We start from the raw sequence: 25,339 nt of genomic DNA on the forward strand, positions 1-25,339 counted from the left end.
ATAACCCATTATGAAGATGGACTTGGGGAAAATTCACTGCTTATTTCTAGGATAAGCAACATAAAATGTACTGTGTTGGGATCTTACCATGTACTTGTAGCCTGGATTGGCTATTGTTGGAAACAGGATGCTGGGCTTGATGGACCTTTGATTTGTCCAAGAATGGCAACACTTATGTTCTTATATAACCAGGGATCACAGAAATAGAAATGTTTAAAAAAAAAAAAAAAATTTTGAACCGGGAACCCCAAGCAGTCAAACCAGGCATGCACCCACAACATAGGAGAAATAAAAGCAAAAACGGAAATGCATTTCCTTTTTTACTGAACAAAATACAAAGACATCAGTGATGCACGGTTCCCAGAGTTAACATATTCCTCCTAAAAAAATTAAAAATAAGCACTTTTTTTCTGCTTTTGTTGTCTGGGCATTTTATTTTTCCAAGCACATTGGTCCCAGTCTCTCTTTTCTGCTTTTTCCAGTGGGTGCTGTCCATTTGTCCTTTCTCCACTTTTCTCCTTTCTTCTTTCATTCCTTTAAAGACTAGCTTCAGTGTTCAGCAGGACAGCTGATTGAAGGGAAGGCAGGCCACAGGAAGCCAGCCTGGTGGCAGGAGATGCAACTACAAAAAATTCCTGATTCTATGCTCCTGGGTTGTATAAGTGGCAAACTGCACCAGAATTGAAAGCTTGCCAAGTGCAGTTTACCATCTGCATAGCATCAGGCTTTAGAAGTGTGTAGCCTCATCCCCTGTGGGTTCTAGCATCTCCTTCCATCCACAGTCCAGTCTCCTCCCTCCATGATCTTGCTTCTCTATAGCCCCCACCATATTTTCCTCCCTCTCCTCTTGTACAGGTCCAGCATCGGTCCTGTCCCCCTCTGTCCCTCAATTCCACCCCCCCCCCCCCCCAACCTAATGTGGGTGCAGCACCATTTTTCCTTTTCTTCACCAGCAGCGGCAGCCATAACAGGCTGCCTGAGCTGATCCGGAGCATTTCCTTTGCTGTCTCTCTGCCCTTGTGTACACAGGAAGTTGCAGCAGAGGAACTGTTCCAGGTCAGCCCATGCAGCCTGTTATGGTTGTCGCCGCCTACAAAGACGGTAAGGTTTCACAGATTGAGGGAGGGGGGAAGCAGTGCTGGGGGAGGATGAGGGTGAGTTGCTGGATCTGCAGTGGGAGGAGAAGAGACAGCAAGACAAGCTGCAGCCTTTACAAAAAAAAAAAGCTGCTTGGTATGCCGGCCTATGACTCATCGCCCGAGTGCTCATGAGACACTGTTTTAGAACCGCTGCCCTGAGCAATAGATAAAGTAGGAGATACTCTGTTGTAATAAACGAAGAGTTTGAAATGATGACCCTTGGACCTCCCAGATCAAGTTGAACTGTTCTTATGCTTCTTATTATGCAAACGTCTTTCCTCTTGGATTTGTTTTGGCAGGTATGTTATTGGCACTTTGGAGATGTTAGTAGCAGAGAACTACATGATAGTTTATTTAAATGGTGCCACGCCACGAAGAAAAATGCCAAGCCTTGGGTGGCTCAGGAAGTGCTACCAGCAAATTGATAGAAGGTAACTATAAATGTAATCAGGCAAAAGTTAATTTCCTTTCCACAGCTTTAAAATAGGATGACTAAGCCATGCTCTTTGTACACCAATTGCACCCTCCAGTATATCTGCTCTCTTTGACGATTACAGCACATGTGAAAAGTAGCCCATCAGTAGTGGGGTCCCTTCCCACCATATGGTGCGTTAAGACAGTTTGCTAAGCTTTAGCACACAGTATTCTAACACACGCTTAAATTTTATGTCCAGTGCAGTAGTCTAATGACATGCAAATTACAGCAGCATTAAGAGTGTGCTGACAAGAAAGGAGCACACACCAGTTTAATAATATGCAGCTTTAGAAAGGCACTACATTTTAAAAAGGATAGAGGATAGCAAAGTAGTGCAGAGTGAGGCACAGAGCACTCAGTCTGGATGTCAAGAAGCACTCATCAATATGTCAAAGTACCGCTTTGAATGTAGTTGCAAAAACCCAAGAAAGGCGGTATATCAAGTCCCATTCCCTTTCCCTATATGCATCCTTGAAAAGAAAGGTCTTAAGCTCACTTTTGAATATGTGAAGCTTCCAACCAAAGTGTTAAAGGTAGCGCATTCCAAAGGGTATTTATTTATTTATTTTATTGCATTTGTATCCCACATTTTCCCACCTATTTGCGGGCTCAGTGTGACTTACAATACATTGTGAATGATGGAAATACAATGTGTTACAGTACGATTATGGGTTACATTGTGAGGGGCCATGATAGTGAAAATGTGTATGAACATACTCTGAGAGAGAGTATGACTAATTGGTTAGAGTCAGCTAATAGGTGTGGGGGAGTCCTAGAAGGGGTTTAGGGAATTAATAAGTGGGAAAGATAGAATGGGGGTGCCAGAATTTTGGACTAGTGTAAGTAGCTTGTACGTGATCCTATGAGAAACTGGTAACCAACGTTCTGTACATAATAGAGGAGTGACAACATGGTCATATATGTTTTTGTCCCAGTTACTAGTTTTTTTTATTTGTTTATTTATAATTTAAATTTCAAGCAAACACTTGTACAGAAAATTAGTTAAATACAACATTATTTCTACAAAGAGAATTAGCAAGAAAAACAATGAATTCACATAATTGAAATTCATTACATATTATGTTTTTAACATACTCAAGTCCACAATCTATGATTCAAGATTTAGAAACGTGGAAAGCTGAAGAATAACATATGAAAATAAAGAAAAGATGAAACTATGTAGTTACAAGAAAGATTACTTTTTCAGGACTATTTGGTCTCTCTTTCAGTTCTCTTGGTTACCAAAAACTCAGTGAGATGTATAGGTTCAAAGAAGACATAAAGTTACTAGTTTAATGGTAGAGATTGGCTTATGCACTTACAACAAGGCAGAAATTTCAAAAAAGAAATAAGTTGGCTGGACCCTCCTTCCCCTAACCCCACTCTGCAAAATTTTCTTGGTGGCCAGTACACCTCAGGTGCACAGGGTCAGAGGCCCTCAACCATACAGCCTTCATAGTGGTGGTGAAGAACGCCCCCCCCCCCCCCCCCCAAACAAATTACACTTCCCTAACCTGGGAAGCGATCCAACAGCATCCTTCTCTTCATTCTGCCATCTTGGAAAATGGCAACAACTGTCTTCTAGCAGTATATCAAGATGCACCAGTAGGAATTAGTCTGGCAAATAAGGGAGTGCTTCTCTTATTTGGGAAGCATTGCCTTATTTGGTAGACTGACCCCTAGCAGTGCATCCTGAGGCATCACTAGGAGTCTGGCACAACTCTTTTTTTCCCAAGGTTGCAGCACTGAAGTGTGGAATAAGCAGTAATCACTCCTGCCTCCCAACAGAGGTGGGTGAGGGCTACCAGGGATTTTCTGTGGGGTGTGGGAGGAGGCTGAAAGGTTGAAGTCCGGGTACCCACTTGGCTTTCTTGAGTGATTAATGGTGAATAAAGTACTTCTAAACTGAACATTTTGCTCCTTCCACAATGAGAAGAGTAAAAACCTACATTACATTTTATTATTGTTTTGCATGCCCACTATGCTATCCTCTAGTTAAGTATTTCCGAAAACCAGTCCTGGAGTACCCCTTGCCAGTCAGGTTTTCAGGATATCCACAATGAATATGCATGAACTTGATGTACATGCACTGCTTCCATTATATGCAAATCTTTCATGCATATTCATTGTGGATATCCTGAAAACCTAACTGGCAAGTGAACTGACCAACTTCCGCAAACTACTGAAGACCCATCTCTTTGACAAGATATACCACAAAGATCAACACATGTGAAACTCCCCACATGTATCCAGAAATGTTTAATAATGCCTTCTGTTATATTACTATCATGTATTCCATTACCATGCAACCCAAAATCCTTCTGTAATACCAAATGTCTATTTTCTTATTTCCACTATCCATGATGTGTATTGTAAGCCACATTGAGCCTGCAAAGAGGTGGGAAAATGTAGGATACAAATGCAATAAATAAATAAATACTCCAGGACCGCACGTGGGAAACACTGCTCTAGTTCAGTGATTTTACCATCAATTTCGCATAGCAAAATTTTTTTTCCGAGGACAAGCAGGCTGCTTGTTCTCACTGATGGGTGACGTCCACGGCAGCCCCTCCAATCGGAAACTTCTCTAGCAAAGGCCTTTGCTAGTCCTTGCGCGCCCATGCGCGGCTGTCTTCCCGCCCAAACCGGCTCGTGTTCGTCAGTCTTCTTTTGTCCGCGCTCGGTACGGTCGTGTTACGCCGTTCGCGCCCCTTAAGTTGACCTCGCGCGTCTTTTTTTGGACTTTTCGCTAGTAAAAAAAAAAAATAAAAGGGAAAAAGGATTTCGGAAGAAGGCCTTTTCGGTCTTTTTCCCCTTCCTGTATTTCCAGTTTTTGCCCCATTAAGTTTCTTTTCGTTTTCGGGGTAGGCCCTTTTGAGGCCTCAGGTCGAATTTTTTTCTCCCCCTCTTTTTGGTGCCTAACCGCAATTACGAGTTTTGATTTCGCCGGCGTGATTTTTCCGCCCATGTCATCGAAGTCTCCCAGCAGCTTCAAGAAGTGCACCCAGTGCACCCGGGTAATCTCGCTCACTGACAGGCACGCGTCGTGTCTTCAGTGTCTGGGGGCTGGGCACCGCCCGCAGGCCTGCAGTCTTTGCGCCCTTTTACAGAAAAGGACTCAGGTAGCGAGATTGGCCCAGTGGAACGTTTTGTTCTCGGGCTCTTCGTCGGCATCGGCACCGGGAGTATCGAGTGTGTCGACGTCGACAGCGTCAAGACCTCCGTCCTCGGCCGCGACTGCATCGAGTGCATCGAGGCATCGACCCTCTGCATCGGGGCCGAGACATCGGAAGTCGGCGTCGGTGGTACCGGGACCTCCACTTCTGCTGATGTCGTCGGACGGTGGTGCTTCAACTGGAGTGCAGATGAGGGCTGTCCATTCCCCTGCTGGTGGCGGTGAGCCTTCGGGTGGGTCTCCCCCTACCCTGAGGGCTCCTGCGGTACAGCCCCCCCGAGACCGACCTTCTTCGGCCTCGGCCCCGAGGAAGCGACGGCTGGATTCTACGTCCTCCTCGTCTGTACCGGGAAGCTCCGGTGACATGCTTCGTTTGAAAAAGTCAAAGAAGCATCGACACCGGTCTCCTTCCCGTATCGGTACCAAGAGCTCTGGGTCGCCGAGGGAGTCGGCACCCAGTAGGCATCGGCACCGAGAGGACCGCTCACCCCTCTGTTCAGGAGGTGTCGATGCGCTCCACTTTGGACAGCCCGGAACAGTCTGCACGCCCGGAACAGACTCTGACATCGACACCTGCATCGGCTTCCATGTCTTTCTCTACAGCCGCTCTGCACGAGAGTCTCTGGGCCGTTCTCCCAGAGATCCTGGGAGAGCTGTTGCGCCCTTCCCCTCCGGTACCGGGGGTGCTTGCGCCACCGGTACCGTCGAGTGAGGCGCCGGCTGGCCCTTTGCCCGGGGTGAGGTCTCCGACATCGGTGCCGCTTGCGGTACCGACTGCGGTCGCCTCCCAGGAAGGCTCCCCGACGACGTCGGCGGAGGGAGCTTCGCCGGCGAGGGAGTCTACCTCTCGACGCCCACACAGTGGCCGTGGTTCCACGGAGTCGAGCCGGGCACGGCTTCAGACACAGGTCCGTGAACTTGTGTCTGATACCGATGGTGAGGCCTCATGGGAGGAGGAGGAGGACATCAGATATTTCTCTGACGAGGAGTCTGATGGCCTTCCTTCGGATCCCACGCCCTCCCCTGAAAGGCAGCTTTCTCCTCCCGAGAGTCTGTCTTTCGCGGCCTTTGTCCGGGAGATGTCTACGGCCATCCCCTTCCCGGTGGTTGTGGAGGACGAGCCCAGGGCTGAAATGTTTGAGCTCCTGGACTATCCTTCTCCACCTAAGGAAGCATCCACAGTACCCATGCATCATGTCCTCAAAAAGACATTGCTGGCGAACTGGACCAAGCCATTAAGTAATCCCCACATTCCCAAGAAGATCGAGTCCCAGTACCGGATCCATGGGGACCCAGAGCTGATGCGCACTCAGTTGCCTCACGACTCTGGAGTTGTGGATTTGGCCCTAAAGAAGGCTAAGAGTTCTAGGGAGCATGCTTCGGCGCCCCCGGGCAAGGACTCTAGAACCTTAGACTCCTTTGGGAGGAAGGCCTACCATTCTTCTATGCTCGTGGCCAAAATCCAGTCTTACCAGCTCTACACGAGCATACACATGCGGAACAATGTGCGGCAGTTGGCGGGCTTGGTGGACAAGCTCCCCCCTGAGCAAGCCAAGCCATTTCAGGAGGTGGTCAGGCAGCTGAAGGCGTGCAGAAAATTCCTGGCCAGAGGGGTGTATGACACCTTTGATGTTGCGTCCAGGGCCGCTGCTCAAGGTGTGGTGATGCGCAGACTCTCATGGCTGCGTGCCTCCGACCTGGAGAATAGGATCCAGCAGCGGATTGCGGACTCGCCTTGCTGTGCGGATAATATTTTTGGAGAGAAAGTCGAACAGGTGGTAGAGCAGCTCCACCAGCGGGATACCGCTTTCGACAAGTTCTCCCGCCAGCAGCCTTCAGCTTCTACCTCTACAGGTTGACGATTTTTTTGGGGAAGGAAGACTGTTCCCTACTCTTCTGGTAAGCCTAGGTACAATCCTCCTTCTCGACAGCCTGCGGCCCAGGCTAAGCCCCAGTGCGCTCGCTCTCGTCAGCAGTGTGCGCCTCAGCAAGGCCCCTCAGCTCCCCAGCAAAAGCAAGGGACGAGCTTTTGACTGGCTCCAGCAGAGCATAGCCGACATCCAAGTGTCAGTGCCGGGCGACGTGCCGGTCGGAGGGAGGTTGAATGTTTTTCACCAAAGGTGGCCTCTCATAACCTCCGATCAGTGGGTTCTCCAAATAGTCCGGCAAGGATACACCCTCAATTTGGCCTCAAAACCTCCAAATTGTCCACCGGGAGCTCAGTCTTACAGCTTCCAACACAAGCAGGTACTTGCAGAGGAACTCTCCGCCCTTCTCAGCGCCAATGCGGTCGAGCCCGTGTCATCCGGGCAGGAAGGGCTGGGATTCTATTCCAGGTACTTCCTTGTGGAAAAGAAAACGGGGGATGCGTCCCATCCTAGACGTAAGGGCCCTGAACAAATATCTGGTCAAAGAAAAGTTCAGGATGCTTTCCCTGGGCACCCTTCTCCCCATGATTCAGGAAAACGATTGGCTATGCTCTCTGGACTTGAAGGACGCCTACACTCACATCCCGATACTGCCAGCTCACAGACAGTATCTGTGATTTCAGCTGGGCACACGTCACTTCCAGTACTGTGTGCTACCCTTTGGGCTCGCCTCTGCGCCCAGAGTGTTCACGAAGTGCTTGGCTGTAGTAGCGGCGGCACTTCGCAGGCTGGGGGTACACGTGTTCCCATATCTCGACGATTGGCTGGTGAAGAACACATCCGAGGCAGGAGCTCTACAGTCCATGCAGATGACTATTCGCCTCCTGGAGCTACTGGGGTTTGTGATAAATTATCCAAAGTCCCATCTTCTCCCAATGCAGAAACTCGAATTCATAGGAGCTCTGTTGGATTCTAGGACGGCTCGTGCCTATCTCCCAGAGGCGAGAGCCAACAATTTGTTGTCCCTCGTCTCGCGGGTGCGAGCGTCCCAGCAGATCACAGCTCGGCAGATGTTGAGATTGCTGGGCCACATGGCCTCCACAGTTCATGTGACTCCCATGGCCCGCCTTCACATGAGATCTGCTCAATGGACCCTAGCTTCCCAGTGGTTTCAGGCTGCTGGGGATCTAGAAGACGTGATCCACCTGTCCACGAGTTTTCTCAAATCCCTGTATTGGTGGACAATTTGGTCCAATTTGACTCTGGGACGTCCTTTCCAAATTCCTCAGCCACAAAAAGTGCTGACTACGGATGCGTCTCTCCTGGGGTGGGGAGCTCATGTCGATGGGCTTCACACCCAGGGAAGCTGGTCCCTCCAGGAACGCGATCTACAGATCAATCTCCTGGAGTTACGAGCGGTCTGGAACGCTCTGAAGGCTTTCAGAGATCGGCTGTCCCACCAAATTATCCAAATTCAGACAGACAACCAGGTTGCCATGTATTACATCAACAAGCAGGGGGGCACCGGATCTCGCCCCCTGTGTCAGGAAGCCGTCAGCATGTGGCTCTGGGCTCGCCGTCACGACATGGTGCTCCAAGCCACATATCTGGCAGGCGTAAACAACTGTCTGGCCGACAGGCTGAGCAGGATTATGCTTCCTCACGAGTGGTCGCTCAATTCCCGTGTAGTGCAACAGATCTTCCAGGTGTGGGGCACCCCCTTGGTAGATCTCTTCGCATCTCGAGCCAACCACAAAGTCCCTCAGTTCTGTTCCAGGCTTCAGGCCCACGGCAGACTGGCATCGGATGCCTTCCTCCTGGACTAGGGGGAGGGTCTGCTGTATGCTTATCCTCCCATACCTCTGGTGGGGAAGACTTTGTTGAAACTCAAGCAAGACCGAGGCACCATGATTCTGATTGCTCCTTTTTGGCCGCGTCAGATCTGGTTCCCTCTTGTTCTGGAGTTGTCCTCCGAAGAACCGTGGAGATTGGAGTGTTTTCCGACCCTCATCACACAGGACGAAGGGGCGCTACTGCATCCCAACCTCCGGTCTCTGGCTCTCACGGCCTGGATGTTGAGAGCGTAGACTTTGCCTCTTTGGGTCTGTTAGAGGGTGTCTCCCGCATCTTGCTTGCTTCCAGGAAAGATTCCACTAAGAGGAGTTACTTCTTTCTATGGAGGAGTTTGCCGCCTGGTGTGACAGCAAGGCCCTAGATCCTCGCTCTTGTCCTACACAGACCCTGCTTGAATACCTTCTGCACTTGTCTGAGTCTGGTCTCAAGACCAACTCTGTAGGGGTTCACCTTAGTGCAATCAGTGCATACCATTACCGTGTGGAAGGTAAGCCGATCTCAGGACAGCCTTTAGTTGTTCGCTTCATGAGAGGTTTGCTTTTGTCAAAGCCCCCTGTCAAGCCTCCTACAGTGTCATGGGATCTCAATGTCGTTCTCACCCAGCTGATGAAACCTCCTTTTGAGCCACTGAACTCCTGCCATCTGAAGTACTTGACCTGGAAGGTCATTTTCTTGGTGGCAGTTACTTCAGCTCGTAGAGTCAGTGAGCTTCAGGCCCTGGTAGCCCAGGCCCCTTACACCAAATTTCATCATAACAGAGTAGTCCTCCGCACTCACCCTAAGTTCTTGCCAAAGGTTGTGTCGGAGTTCCATCTGAACCAGTCAATTGTCTTGCCAACATTCTTTCCCCGTCCTCATTCCTTCCCTGCTGAACGTCAGCTGCACACATTGGACTGCAAAAGAGCATTGGCCTTCTATCTGGAGTGGACACAGCCCAACAGACAGTCCACCCAATTGTTTGTTTCTTTTGATCCCAACAGGAGGGGAGTGGCTGTGGGGAAACGCACCATATCCAATTGGCTAGCAGATTGCATTTCCTTCACTTACGCCCGGGCTGGACTGGCTCTTGAGGGTCATGTCACGGCTCATAATGTTAGAGCCATGGCAGCATCAGTGGCCCACTTGAAGTCAGCCACTATTGAAGAGATTTGCAAAGCTGCGACGTGGTCATCTGTCCACATATTCACATCTCATTACTGCCTGCAGCAGGATACCCGACGCGACAGTCGATTCGGGCAGTCAGTGCTTGAGAATCTGTTCGGGGTTTAGAATCCAACTCCACCCCCCTAGGCCCATGTTTATTCTGTTCCAGGCTACACTCTCAGTTAGTTGGATAAATTGTTAGGTCAATCTCAGTTATGTCCTTGCCGTTGCGAGGCCCAATTGACCACGTTTGTTGTTTGAATGAGCCTGGGGGCTAGGGATACCCCATCAGTGAGAACAAGCAGCCTGCTTGTCCTCGGAGAAAGCGAATGCTACATACCTGTAGAAGGTATTCTCCGAGGACAGCAGGCTGATTGTTCTCACAAACCCGCCCGCCTCCCCTTTGGAGTTGTGTCTTCCCTTGCCTTTGTTTTGCTACATATGGGACTGACGAACACGAGCCGGTTCGGGCGGGAAGACGGCCACGCATGGGCGCGCGAGGACTAGCAAAGGCCTTTGCTAGAGAAGTTTCCGATTGGAGGGGCTGCCGTGGACGTCACCCATCAGTGAGAACAATCAGCCTGCTGTCCTCGGAGAATACCTTCTACAGGTATGTAGCATTCGCTATACTGTATCATGAGTAATATTGGCATCGGAAAAATTAAGGAGTAAATTGCGGCATTAAATGGTAGATGATCCAAAAAATACTCTCAAAGAATCAAAAAGTGAGTGTGGATAACAGAGAAATGCATACATATGAAAAAAAAAAAAACAATAATCTGTATAATTAGTTGGGTCTTTGGGATTTCAACGCTCTTCCTTAACTCACAGCTGAATAGAATCAGTATTCACAAACTGGCTGAAACTTCACACCATTATTGGATGCAACTGTGTGTGAATAAAGTTCATCAAAAAAATAATAAACAGTACTCAGTGAAAAAAAGTGTATGTATATATATAAATATGAGAAATGAATGTCTCTGTAATCCATGCAAACTAAAACAGAGTCAAGCTACAGTCACTGATAAGGAATCCAAAAACTGTTCACCAATAAAGAATTACCAAAAAGATTTTGTCAGTTCGGAATCGTCCAAGTCGCCATTTTGTAGAGCATTGCAGTCCCAGATAAGTTATCTAACAGATGTTTGATGTCGAGTTCTAATAATTGCTACTAGTTAGTTCTGAACTGGCCATCGGCAAGATTCTCTTGTGATGAGCAAAATCAAGCTGACACGTATGCTAATTTTTGATTTCTGTAGGACTTCCCTGGATAATGGACCACACCTGATTTGTTCAGGACTTTAAAAAAAAATGTACTAACGTACTTAAATTTTAATACTTCATTTTTTTTTAAGGTTACGGAAAAATCTGAAATTATTAATCATAGTTCATCCTTCCTGGTTTATCAGAACACTTCTGGCTATCACAAGACCCTTTATTAGGTAATGGTATAAAGTTTGTTACTTTTCTTCAGTGCTATGGAAATGAATTTCTTAGATGGTACACAAAGTTTTATAACTTACCTTGCTTTCTTTTTCCAGTTCAAAATTCAGCCAGAAAATTAAGTATGTCTTCAGCCTGGTAGATCTAGCTGCACTCATTCCTATGGACTACGTTAGTATACCTGAATGCATTAAGCAGTAAGTTCATTTGCTTCAGATGTGTGTATGTTGTGTGTGTATATGAGAGAGAGATAGGAACTGTACTAAAATATGTCAATTTTAAAAGTTTGTGCAGTATACAAACCTATATCTCTGCAGGCCGAACTGTTCAGCCATCAGATTTTTTTTTTTTTTTTTTTTTTGCATCTGGCTTTCAAGAACGGGGGGGAGTTAACCGGTGTTATTGCTCCTTAATATATGTTAAGATCCTAATGCCGTGCCTTAATGTAGCTATAATTTGCTCTGTTACATATTAATGAGATGCAAAACATGTAAAGCAGCTCATTACTACATAAATATAATGTGGCATGCAGTGTGCACTGGGTGCACACTTGAAGCTGCAATATAGATGGTAAAATAAATCTAGCTCAAAGCTTGGGTTATTTCTTTGCCTAGGAGCATCGGGCCGCTATACCATGGCCTGATGCTTGCAGTTCATCTTTTAAAGGGGACAGTAATGTTAGAAAACTGTTGGTTCCAGAGTGCCCTGCCCTCCTTTCCCAGTGTATTTTATATATTCCCTGGTGTCTAGTGGGCAGGCAGAAGTGATCCCCAGTTCCTCCTGCCTTGCCAGTGCTGGGATCCAAAGTGGCACCAGCGACCCCTAGCATCAGTCTCGTGGTACTACCACTAGAATAGACTTGTGTACCTTTTTTTTATATCAAAGGCCACATTTAATATTTCATAAGTACATAAGTACATAAGTAGTGCCATACTGGGAAAGACCAAAGGTCCATCTAGCCCAGCATCCTGTCACCGACAGTGGCCAATCCAGGTCAAGGGCACCTGGCACGCTCCCCAAACGTAAAAACATTCCAGACAAGTTATACCTAAAAATGAGGAATTTTTCCAGTCCATTTAATAGCGGTCTATGGACTTGTCCTTTAGGAATCTATCTAACCCCTTTTTAAACTCCGTCAAGCTAACCGCCCGTACCACGTTCTCCGGCAATGAATTCCAGAGTCTAATTACACGTTGGGTGAAGAAAAATTTTCTCCGATTCGTTTTAAATTTACCACACTGTAGCTTCAACTCATGCCCTCTAGTCCTAGTATTTTTGGATAGCGTGAACAGTCGCTTCACATCCACCCGATCCATTCCACTCATTATTTTATACACTTCTATCATATCTCCCCTCAGCCGTCTCTTCTCCAAGCTGAAAAGCCCTAGCCTTCTCAGCCTCTCTTCATAGGAAAGTCGTCCCATCCCCACTATCATTTTCGTCGCCCTTCGCTGTACCTTTTCCAATTCTACTATATCTTTTTTGAGATACGGAGACCAGTACTGAACACAATACTCCAGGTGCGGTCGCACCATGGAGCGATACAACGGCATTATAACATCCGCACACCTGGACTCCATACCCTTCTTAATAACACCCAACATTCTATTCGCTTTCCTAGCCGCAGCAGCACACTGAGCAGAAGGTTTCAGCGTATCATCGACGACGACACCCAGATCCCTTTCTTGATCCGTAACTCCTAACGCGGAACCTTGCAAGACGTAGCTATAATTCGGGTTCCTCTTACCCACATGCATCACTTTGCACTTGTCAACATTGAACTTCATCTGCCACTTGCACGCCCATTCTCCCAGTCTCGCAAGGTCCTCCTGTAATCGTTCACATTCCTCCTGCGACTTGACGACCCTGAATAATTTTGTGTCATCGGCGAATTTAATTACCTCACTAGTTATTCCCATCTCTAGGTCATTTATAAATACATTAAAAAGCAACGGACCCAGCACAGACCCCTGCGGGACCCCACTAACTACCCTCCTCCACTGAGAATACTGGCCACGCAATCCTACTCTCTGCTTCCTATCTTTCAACCAGTTCTTAATCCATAATAATACCCTACCTCCGATTCCATGACTCTGCAATTTCTTCAGGAGTCTTTCGTGCGGCACTTTGTCAAACGCCTTCTGAAAATCCAGATATACAATATCAACCGGCTCCCCATTGTCCACATGTTTGCTTACCCCCTCAAAAAATGCATTAGATTGGTGAGGCAAGACTTCCCTTCACTAAATCCGTGCTGACTTTGTCTCATCAGTCCATGTTTTTGTATATGCTCTGCAATTTTATTCTTAATAATAGCCTCCACCATCTTGCCCGGCACCGACGTCAGACTCACCGGTCTATAATTTCCCGGATCTCCTCTGGAACCTTTCTTAAAAATCGGAGTAACATTGGCTACCCTCCAGTCTTCCGGTATTACACTCGATTTTAGGGACAGATTGCATATTTCTAACAGTAGCTCCGCAAGTTCATTTTTTAGTTCTATTAAGATTTGGAGGGCCAAGACCTACTCAAGCTTGCTTTCACCCATTCCCCTTCTAAGCCTGTCTCTCTCATGTACTCCCCTCCCTCCCTCCTAACCTTTGCCCAGTCTTTTCCCCTCACCTGTCCTCAACAGCAGATTCTTGACATGGGATCCCCTCTCTTCCCTGCCACAATTCATCCTTGTGTGAGTTTGAGCCGCATGGCGCCCTAAGTTCGGGTTGGTCTTGTGATTTCAAGTCTTGTGCTCGCAAGACTTGAAAATGTGAGACCAAGCTCATGGATGAACAAGTCACAGCAGGGATCCTGCAGCTATCATCTCTTCCCCCCCCCCCCCCCCCCCCCCCCCGAAAAAAAAATTACCAAGCTTCTGCAGGCCAAGAGAAGGCACTTGGCAGGCTGGATTCTGGCCTGCAGGCTGTAGATTGGACAAGCCTGTGCTAGAGGGTCATGTTTCCATATAAGTGCGAAAAAGTCCTTATATAAAAACATAACCCCTAGTGGTAGCACTGCAAGATTACTGCTAGTGGTCTTCGGTGCCACTTTGGATCCTGGCAAGGACAGGAGCAATTGGAGATTGCTGCTGCCTGCTCACTAGACACCAGAGAATATGTGGAGTGTGCCGAGGGGAGGGGAGTGTGACAGGGTTTTCAGTGGAAGTTTATAATTTGGGGGGGCACATGAGAGCTTTTCTATTAGGAGGGGGGATGGCATTCTGCTTTAGGAGTCATCACCCAAGAAAAAAAATCTTGGAGTTAGTATGGATAGTATGTTGAAATGTGCTGCACCTGGTAGGAAAGCAAATAGAATGTTGGTTTTATTTGAAAAGGAATGAAGAACAAAATTGACTATCATTAATGTCTCTCTATGGATCCCCAGTGTGTCTACATCTTGGGTATTTTTATGCAGTTCTGGCTGCCCCTCTCAAAAAGGATTTAGTGCAACTAGAAAAGGTTCAGAGAAGGGGTGGCAAGGGATAAAGAGGGTTGACCTCCTCTGATGAGGAGAGGCTTAATAGGTATAGGGCTTTTCAGCTCTGAGGGGATATACTAGAAGATTATATAAAATTTGAGTGGAGGGGAATGGTAGTTTAACCTTCAAACCATAGGAGCCAGCTCTGTGGGTGCAGGCTCCTTTATTTGTGTCCGGGGAGGAATAATTTCTATTTTTGGCAACCCCCCCCCAACCCCAGTCATTTTGGAATATTGGTGCCTATGCTTCAAACACAAAAACAAGAGGACAGTCCATGAAACTAATGACCAGCAGAATGAAAACAAACCAGAACGAGAGGGTTTTTTTTTTTTTTTTTAATTGCAGCACATAATTTAAACTGTGGAGTCTATTGCCTGATGATTCAAATAGCAGAACTCAAAAGACAAAAGTTTATAAATTAGCAGCCAGGTACAATTGGGAGGGCATTATTCATCCCAAAAAGACATAGATCTTCTTTTGGCATCTGCCGAGTACTTGCACTGCAGACTGACTACTGTCAGGGAGAGGATGGCTGGGCTCAAAGGACTTTGGGCCGAATCAGCATGACTTGTCTTATGTTCTTGAAACTTGGGTTTGAACAGCTGTTATAGATCAGTTTGCATCACCAAGGTAAATGCACAAAGGGCTCAAAATGTCACAGAGCTGTTTATATAAAAAAAATAATTAATTTATGCAGCTTTCTTATATAAAAAAGATAGTCGGTAGTGATACTTTTTTCATCTGGAGGGAAGGAATATTTTTAGTAGGTATGTGCACGCATTAATTTATTAAATCCTTTGTTGTCTTTGTGTTTTTTTTGGATGTGTGCTAACACTTTAGCTGTTAGTGAATGTCAATCTACAAGCCTTGGCACAATAAATGAAACCGAGCACAAAGTACTTAAACATCAGCTGGGTGTGCAAAGTGTATTCCACCTCTGTGGAGGTATAGAACATCTGTTCTCCAGCACATTCCAGGAGAGAGGCTAATTGTAATTGTAAAAAAAAGGAGGGAAGGAAGCTGATTTATATTAAGCATTTTTCTAGTAGACACAGTGGTGGCCATTGACTACCAGCTTGTGTGTGTTTACACATGTTATTTGCTATGTGGTCTGTTATCAATAATGTACATCAGCATCAATGGTGTGTATTGTTGTTAACTGACTCCCAATATAAGAACCGTCCTCTAGAACATGAGACCTCAAGACTAGTGATCTCATTTTTATGAGACTGGGCAGATAGATCCTAAATAAGTATATGGAGTGGCATTTGTCACGCATGGCTGTGTGATCTTTTCTGCCTAGTCACAGCACTTCATTTCCAAGTGCTGTTTTATACCCAACAGTAAATGTTAGTAGTGACATCATCTGAATCTTTTGTCTCTGTACATTTATAATTCAGTTTTCTGTCTTATACCATAGTAGTCTGTATTTTTAGAAATTTGAAAATTGATTTATTACTAGAGTGCGAATGCAGATTACACATCCGTTCCTAACTAGATCTTTCAGTGCTGTTCTGCTGTGGTGCATTTTGATACAGTCAAGTTTTTATATAGTACAATCTCAGCAATAATCATCTGTGACAGTTGCATAGTACTGATTTATTTAACCTATGGGCCAGCCTGTATCAACATTCTTGTGGTATTCTTCATTGTTGTGGATCCCATCATTACCCTTCACAATTTAGATTTTATATCAAAAGGACTTGATGCTTGATGTAGATTTTTAGAGGGTGTGTGTGTATGTGTAGTTTAAATGCAGTTTAAACATTAATGCATAGTTTATACAGTTATTGTACAAGTAGCATTGCTGTAATGTTTACGTTGGAAGTGTTTATTGGGGGAAGGGGGTAATGAATATTTTTTTAAACAAATTAGTCTGTAATTGGCCATCATATGACTGAAATTTTAACTTTCTCTCACCAAGGTATGAAGAAGAAAAATTTAGAAAGAGGCGCAAAAGGTATATGCATATTAGTACTGGGGTTGTAAATTAGACTAGTTTGTGTGCACCAAACACACTAACTCCTTCCTTATTGGCTGGCTTGTAGAAACAGAAACAGTATTTGCAAATAAAGACATACATCACAAGACAGTTACCTAACCACTATGTCAATATAAAAATTGCACTGGTCTCTGTTTGCCTTTTTTAGCCTCTGAGTAATCATATGAAATCCATATAACATTTATACAGAGGTGGAGGGAGGGTGTCTTGAAAACTACATGAGGATCCAACTCTTCACTAAGGGCATATTCATTTAGTCTGGATCACCCAAATTTCCTTATTATGCCAACAAATTGGGTGTGCTGTCCTACAAAATTTGCAAAAAGCATGCTTTTTTCCAGCACAAGAGATCTGCATCTACTTTAATATGTAAACTTGGGGCTTTAGATTTCTGCTTGACTAAAACTTCTGTTTTAATTTAAATTATATATGTTAAACTAACAATTTTTAATGTCAGGAAATCAGGATAGCACACACTTGTTGCATCTTTGCTTCTTTTGGGGCTTTAATGCTTTTGTTTGTGGTTTTTTGCGGTTCTTGAATGCTTAACCTGGGCAAGATGTTATCTTACTGAATACTCCTCATATGGCATTTGTAAATGATACGTGTAAAGCTGTGCTAATAATCTCCCAATAAGATGAATCAAAATACTACTAACAAACTGCCTGCTGATGTAATAAAAGTTTGGAATCATGCGCACAGTTCTATGTAATCGCATATAGCAAATTCTTGGGATACTATTTAAGCCACATTGAACCTGATCTGTTGGGATAATGTGAGGTATAAATTAAATAAATAAACAAACATACATACATTAGAATGATGAATACAGCAATGTCTTTGGCTTCTGGTCTGTTTATAGACAAGCAGACCAGAGTAATCTTCATCTATAGGTGATGTCACCAATGGAGCGTGAAATAGGAAGCTTTTGAGCAGTCCTCACCATGTATTTACACCTGCTACTGTTGCAGGGGATCTCCTCGGTTTTCTCACATTTTGTTTTTTCCTGTGTAGCTGATAGGATCTGTTTTGGTGTTGCAGTTACGTCAGTTCTCAGTTGTTGTTGTTGTTGTTGTTTCACATTTTGTCGTATGAGTTAGTTGCAGTCATATGAATTAGCTTTACTTTGTTCCCTCTTAGATTTTTTTTTATTATTATTTTTGAAATTTTTATTTCTTTGCCTTAGCTCTTTTTTTTTTCTTACTGGGTATAGGCCTTGAACTCTTGTTTGGGTTTTATCACCATTGAGTAGTTCTGATGTCACTGTGGCTATTTTTCCAGATATGTCTCAAAAAACCCCAGCACCTTCAAAAGTTGTTCAGTACAAGAAGTCCTTATCCATTATAGATTTCCATTCTTGGAGCCTGCAATTGCTGGGACCTAACCATGATACCTCTCTTTGTATTATCTGCTCTGATATTAAAAGAAAGATTCATGGTAGAGAAGGCAGTATGAGAAGCTTTTTTGTCCCATCGACATCAGCATTGAAATTGGTCTCAGTGGGTCCAGAAGCAGCACTGGACATTAGGGATGAATTGGCATTGAGATTTTCTCAATCACCCTCAACACTGAGCATTGTAGAGGCCACTAAGAATGGTTATTGTCCAGATACCACTTGAAGAACAACTTTATCAATCTTAGTTAGTACCAAGGGAACACAATGGTGGATACCAGGTGGAGGCTAAGATGTCTGAGCATTGCTCCCCATTGAAGTATGAACCATATTACCAGTGTTTCCATGAAACACCCTTGATGCGAGGACTGCCACCATGGACCTGATATCCAAGTTCTGATACATACAAAAAGGTATCATAGGGTTCAAGAACATAATCAACCCTATGATACTTTTTTGTTGATGGCACCTTTTGAAGAGCTGATGGAGCACTTCTTCAGTTGATAACATTGCTGTAGTTTTGATGTCATCAGTGTTGAGGACAGTGTTAAGCCCACTCTTCTTTGCAGAACTGCTTTAATTCAGGTGCGTTTATAAGATTTTGTGCATGAACTGCTCATTTCAGGTCCTGCCACAACATCTTTATTAGGTTCAAGTCAGGACTTTGACTAGGCCAGTCCAAAACTTTAATTTTGTCTCTCCTTAGCCATTCAGATGTAGATTTGCTTTTGTGTTTTGGATCAGTTACATTTCAGCTTCAGCTCACTGACAGATGACCGGATATTCTCCTTCATTTTCTGGTACGATGCAGAATTCATGGTCCTTCAATAATGGCAAGTTTCCCTGGTCCTGAGGCAGCAAAGCATGCCTCCACACACCACACTACCACCACCATGTTTGAATGTTGGTATGATGTTCTTTGCTTTATGTTGAATGTAATGGAACCTATGTTGTCTAAAGAATTCCACTTATCACTCGACTATTTACAGAACATCTCAGAAGGCTCCAGGATCACCCAAGTGTGTTTTTGCAAATGTGAGACGAGCACAGATGTTACGCTTGCATAGCAGTTTCTACCTGCTGCTCTACTACTACTACTACTACTACTTATCACTTCTATAGCGCTACAAGGCATACGCAGCGCTGTACACCATACATGAAAAGACAGTCCCTGCTCAAAGAGCTCACAATCTAAATAGGACAGGCAAACAGACAGAACAGCTAAGAGGTAAAGGAATTAAAGAGGTGGGGATGAAAGGGTACAGGGCAAGTGAGTAGTGGTTTGGAGTCAAAAGCAGCGTTAAAGAGGTGGGCTTTTAGCCTGGATTTGAAAACGGCTAAAGACGGGGCTAGACATACAGGCTAGGGAAGTCTATTCCAGGCATGAGGTGCAGCGAGATAAAAGGAATGGAGTCTGGAATTAGCAGTAGAGGAGAAGGGGACAGACAAGAGAGATTTATCCACAGAACGGAGTGCTTGAGGGGGGACGTAGGGAGAGACAAGAGTGGAGAGGTACTGGGGAGCAGTAGAGTGAATGCACTTATAGGTCAGTAAGAGAATTTTGAATGCGGAAATGGATAGGGAGCCAGTGAAGTGACTTGAGGAGAGTGCTAATGGTGAGCATAGCGACTCTGGCGGAAAATGAGTTGCGCAGCAGAGTTTTGGACTGATTGAAGAGGAGAGAGATGGCTAAGTGGGAGGCCGGTGAGAAAGCAGGTTGCAATAATCTAGGCGAGAGGTGATAAGAGTGTGGATAAGGGTTCTGGTAGAGTGCTCAGAGAGGAAGGGATGGATTTTGCTGCTGATATAGAGAAAGAAACGACAGGTTTTGGCAATCTGCTGAATGTGCTCTCTCATGAATGCCATTTTTACCCAGTCTGTCTTAGTGTGGAATCATGAACATTGACCTTACTGCCCAGCTCTCTAGCTTCAATTACCTTTGGATGATGATGTGGGATGTTTTGCGATTTCTGGATTAATTTTCACTGTGACCCAGGAGTAATTTTGGCAGGCCCAGCCACTCCTGGGAAGGTTCACCTTTGTTCAGGTCTTCTCCATTTGAAGATAATGACTGTCATTGTGGTTCGGTGGAATCCTAGAGGTTTAGAAATGGCTTTCAAATCCTCTCCAGACTGAAGTTTTAGCTACCTTTTTTTTCTTATCTTTTCTGGAATTTCCTTTGATTATGGCATAGCATTCTTGTAGAAACTTTAGTATTGACTACTTCACTTTCATGGTAAGGTTCAATATATAATAAGGTTTAGATTCAACAGGGTTGGCTGAAATCAAGCCTAGCTATGTTCAATCAGCTGAATATAATTATCAATTAAATTTGGTCAGTTGGTTGATTGTGTAACTAAGGGGGCAGTTACATTTTCACATGGGTGTTATGGGTGTTGGATAACTTTTGTTCTTTAAATAAATGTTAAAATGTAATATTAAAATTGTGTTCTGTTTACTGAGGATCCCTTTGTCTAATATGTTTTGTTTAAATATTTCAGTGTGACGTGCAATAATAGGGGAAATCATGAAGGGGGGGGGGGGCTTTTTCACATAACTGTAAGTTTTGTATAAGATGCCCCCTAACTACTGCCTTGAGGGCATCCCATAGAATCCCTTCCGACACCTCCCCATTGTCATTGATTTGAAGATAATCTTGTATTATATTGCGCACATCCTGACAATCTTTTTCCTCCGCAATCAAAGTATCATTCAACCTCCACACTCGACCGCCACGCTTCTTTCCCAATTTTCCCACTATTACCCATACAGGCGCATGATCAGAAGCATGTATACTTTCAATTTCAGTTTCTTTTATAGCCCCCCCACAGTGACCGGCTGCACCATATTGCATCTATCCTAGTGTATATGTTTTGTGCATGGGAATAAAATGTGTAAGTCCTCTGGGATGTTGTAATCTCCAAACGTCCACCAGGTCTAATTCTGCCATTAGCTTAAGAAACTTCCCCCTATATTGCTTAGTTCCCTCAGCTCGTCCCAGAGACTGGTCTAAATTTGAGGCTGTGAAGTTGAAATCCGCCCCCAGTATTATGTGACCTTTCCCAAATGCACTGAGTTCTGGCCTGATGGACTCAAAAAAGGCACCCTGTCCACTATTAGGGGCATATATATTAACCAGAGTAATGTGTTGCTCTCCTATCTTCCCTTTCACCGCTAAACATCTTCCCTCTTTCCCTTTGAAAATATCTTCCTGAACAAATCTAAGATGTGCTTTAACAAAGATGGCAACTCCCCCCGTTTTCCCCCCCTTAGGGTCCGCCAGCAGAAAGCAGTCACCCAGTTGTTTACTTCTAAGCAAGTGTTCATCTTGTTTCCTTATGTGGGTTTCCTGTAACATAATCACATCCCATTTTAACCGGTTCAATTCTTTAAATACAATGCTCCTTTTCCCAGGGTTATTCAGACCATTGACATTCCATGCTCCCACCCGTAACCTTCCCCCCACTCCTCCCTCCCCCCCTGCATCTGGCTCTGTTCCCTCTCTGCCAGATCAGTCCCTGAGGAATTGAGCCAGCTGCCCCTCTGATATCCCTCCTCATTCGCTGCCCCCCTGCTTATATACCTCCTATAGTAACCAATCATCCTGTCACTTCCCTCCTATAGTTATCAACATTCAGTCAATAGATAATACTATTATCCTGTGAGATCCAATGTTGTTCCAGCCACCATGATCAGTCCACTCCGCTGGCTTCAGATCTGCGGCTATCCAAACTCGGGGACCCTTGCCCCTTCGCTCCACGTGCTTTGTTCCATCCCTCTTTCTGTTCTTAGGACTTGGTGTCCGCTGCTTGTCTGTCTGTTCCGCTGTGTTTGGCAAATCTGTGCACCCCATCTCCTTCAATGACTTCCAAGCTCCTTCAGTAGACAGGAATCTCCGGGTCTTATTACCCACTGTGACTTGCATGCCCAGGGGATAAAGCCATTTATATCTCAGTCCCTCTTTTTGCAGGTATCTGGTGATCTCCTTATATTCTCTCCTCCTCTGCAGTGTCTTTCTGGCCAGATCTTGAAATACCTGGGGTTTACAATTCTTCCAGGCAATCTCACCCAGTCTCCGGGCTTTTCTCCAGATTGCCTCTTTTACTCCAAACTCATGAAAACAAACCACAATGTCTCTAGGCTGTCCTCCCCTTTGGGGACCTAGACTCCTATGGGCCCAATCAATTTTAATGTGTTTGGAGTTTTGCTCTTCTCCTCCTGTATTTCCCGGGTCCATAATAAAATTACACAGGTCCTGAATTACTTTCACCACATCCTTAAACTCTGCCTCCTCTGGGATTCCTTTAAATCGCAAATTGCATCTTCGGGATCTGTTTTCGAAATCCTCCAACTGCAATTCTAAGTCTCTTCTCAGCTGCTGTTCTGCTTTAAGATCTTTCTGCAGGTCTCGCACCTCCTCTACCATATTTTCCACCCTCTCCTCTGTCTCTGCCACATGGTTCCCAATCTCCTTCAGCTCCTCATGCAGCAGTGCAACTGCATTTTGGATACTGGTTCTTGTGGCCACCATTTCAGCTTTTAAGTCTTTAAACCAGCGAATAAATGCTGTCTTACCACAGTCAGCCTCTTCCTCTGTTGGTTCCTCGATATCAGGGTCTGACTCAGAATCTCCAGCAGCCATCTTGGAGCCTCTCAAGCTAGCTCATGGCCCAGCACACTTCGAGGATCCGGATCCATCCAGCAGGTATTTAAACTTGGAGAGTCTTTTTCTTGCTGCCATGCTTGTATACACTACAGGAGCCTCTGCACTCGTGAAATCGCCGTGTTTTTCGGGGTTACAGCACTTATTTACTCTGTTCTCAGCAGAGCTCTGAAATCAGGCTGCCATCCCTTAGCGATGATGTCACTTACTCTCCTCACTGTAAGTTTTGATGTGCAAGAGCAAATTGCTTTTTTTTCCCTTCATATTTTTATTAAGGTTTTCAAGCATAGCACAAAACAAAAATTAAAAAAACAAAAGTAACAATAATCCATGGCAAAGAAAGAAACAAAAATGAAAAGACAGAACAACATACCATGACAATACCCATAGCAAAACAGCAATTATACAATTATCAGGTAGTGCTATTAGGAGTCTGACAAAATGAATCTAAACGAGCCCAGGTCTTCAAGACAGATTGAACACAACGGTGCTTATGGGCTAGAATAGTTTCATATTTCCTAATCACACACATGTTACTCCACCATTCATTATAATTGAGATGTACATTATATTTCCAGTTTGAAACAATTAAGTGTAAAGCAACAGCTAACAAAATATTAAACAATTTCTTATCGGATTCTAAGAGAGAGAGGTTAGGAAAAGAGGCCCTTAAAAGCACAACATCATAAGAGATCACGGTTGACGCAGGCAACTGAAAAATAAGGCGCAACTTAGCCCAAATGAGTCGCCAGTATGCTCTTACGTTCTTACAGTAAAAAACCATATGGGAAAGGGATCCATCTGATTCTTGACAGGACCAGCATTTGTAATCAAGACTCTTAGTAATCCTGGCCACTCTAGCAGGTGTCCAATAGGCACTGTGAAAAAGAAAATAGGAGGATTGGGAAATTGCTGCTGATTTAGTTGGACGCATTGAATGGACCCAAAAGGTGTACCAGTCAAAATCAGACGCATCAAGACTGAGATCCCTTTCCCAAGACAGCCATAATGGAGCAACAGCGTCAACACACGAATCCTGAAGTTTTTTTATAAAGGACAGATGCTTTCTTCTTACCAGTTACAATACTGAGACAGAGGGCAACAAAATCTGAAGGAGTAGTGAGCAGAGAATTAGAGACCTGAGAGGTCGAGAGAAAGGTAGAGATATCCTTCCACTCAGGAGAGGCCAGCAAAGAAACATCATATAGTGCAGCCAAAGCATCCGGTGACAACAACGTACCTGCAATATAAAGGTGAGATAACAGCCATATACCTCTCCGAGACCATTCAGCGTTTTGGGACTGCAGGAGAACAGACTGCAAGCTAGAGTTATACCAGAGGGAGACATCCTCCAGGGAGGTAGCGCTAACCCCAAGACCAGCCCTAAACGTACGGATATTAGAGGCAGAGGCCTTCAACATCTGCAAGTGTTTGGTATATGGATACAAATCTGCAGAGGGTAAAAGATATAAGGGGCAAGGGCGCACCAAGGCGGCCTCAAAAATCAGCCACCTAGGCGTCAGATGAGAGAATTCCCTTTGGAACCACATTAAAGACTGTGATAGGCGAAAAGCCATGTGATAATTTTTAAAATCAGGGATATTAAGACCTCCCAAATGAGTTGGCATCTTGAGTTTCTTGAGTGCAATGCGAGGTGGTTTTTGTCTCCAAAGAAACTTAAGTAACAAGGAGTCTATCTTGGCATAGAATGAATTTGGAAAAGGGAAGGGAGTCATACTAAATATATAATTCAACTTCGGAGCCAGAACCATCTTGATAGCCCCAATCCGTCCCCACCACGTCAAATAAAGCGGAGACCATAAACCCAGGAGTGAAGTGGTTAAATTCAAAATTTGATTCTGAATAAGAGACATGGTCTGATCCACCGATCTGGAATACCAAACTCCCAAATATTTAAGTTTAGAAGGTTCCCAGGCAAATGGATATCGAGATATCTGAGATCTATACACCAGGGAATTCAACGGCATGATGGCTGATTTAGACCAATTTATTTTATAGCCAGACAGAGAGGAGAAGGAATTGATTACATCCAAAATAATCCAAGAGCAAATTGCTGATGTGACGTGCTATAGAGAGAATCTCTTTGGGAAAAAAAGGTGCACGAGACTCCAAACTCTAGTTAAACAACACAGTGATGGTCTCTCGAGGCCCACTTTTGACCCATCCTCCTCTTATAGGATGTATCAGAGCACAGAGCAGTGAAGATCCTGTTCTTCTCAAAGGTGTAAGTATTATCCACCATTCTACTCCTTCCTAATCAAGACAGGGATTTTGCTCTTATCCCAGAGGGCCCAAAAGTCCTACCCTGCACCACAGCCAAAACCCTTTGAGTGCCTCCATGAGAAAATAGTTTCAGTTCCCTGTATCTGTATCTTTTTCAGCTGATCCTGCAGTAGGACGGAGGCTTTGTTTTGTAAACAGATGGCCCATACAACCTCAGAGTGGTGAGTTCTCAAAATAGTCCAGATTTTAGGTACTGTCTGTAGTGGATTAGCCTCTAGATTGCCCACTGACAGCATCAAAATTAAGTTTGTAGTATGTACAAAAGAACTCTTTTCCCTCTTACAGGCCAGTGTGGATGAGCCCCTGTTCCACTGTGGGAAAGAGTGCAGGATTTTACTCCAAATATTGCCTGATCAAAGAAAAAGGATCTAACCAAGCAAATGTTAGAATGATTCCCTAGGCTCCCTAA

At 44.8% G+C, this 25,339-nt stretch overlaps 1 protein-coding gene across 4 annotated transcripts in view; it reads left to right on the forward strand.

Annotated features, from left to right (window-relative positions):
• BNIP2 (BCL2 interacting protein 2) overlaps nucleotides 1-25,339 on the forward strand; it is a 151,406-nt gene that overhangs the window by 107,987 nt on the left and 18,080 nt on the right. For 3 of the 4 annotated variants that reach the window (XM_030188452.1, XM_030188456.1, XM_030188455.1), the window contains 4 exons: nucleotides 1,439-1,570; nucleotides 11,010-11,096; nucleotides 11,196-11,294; nucleotides 16,493-16,528. In XM_030188452.1, the coding sequence (XP_030044312.1) occupies nucleotides 1,439-1,570; nucleotides 11,010-11,096; nucleotides 11,196-11,294; nucleotides 16,493-16,528 (354 nt within the window). The remainder of the gene's footprint in view (nucleotides 1-1,438; nucleotides 1,571-11,009; nucleotides 11,097-11,195; nucleotides 11,295-16,492; nucleotides 16,529-25,339) is intronic. The other variant, XM_030188453.1, reaches the window with a different exon arrangement.

Source organism: Microcaecilia unicolor, chromosome 1 (genome assembly GCF_901765095.1).
Source record: "Microcaecilia unicolor chromosome 1, aMicUni1.1, whole genome shotgun sequence".
In the NCBI taxonomy this organism is placed as follows: Eukaryota; Metazoa; Chordata; class Amphibia; order Gymnophiona; family Siphonopidae; genus Microcaecilia; species Microcaecilia unicolor.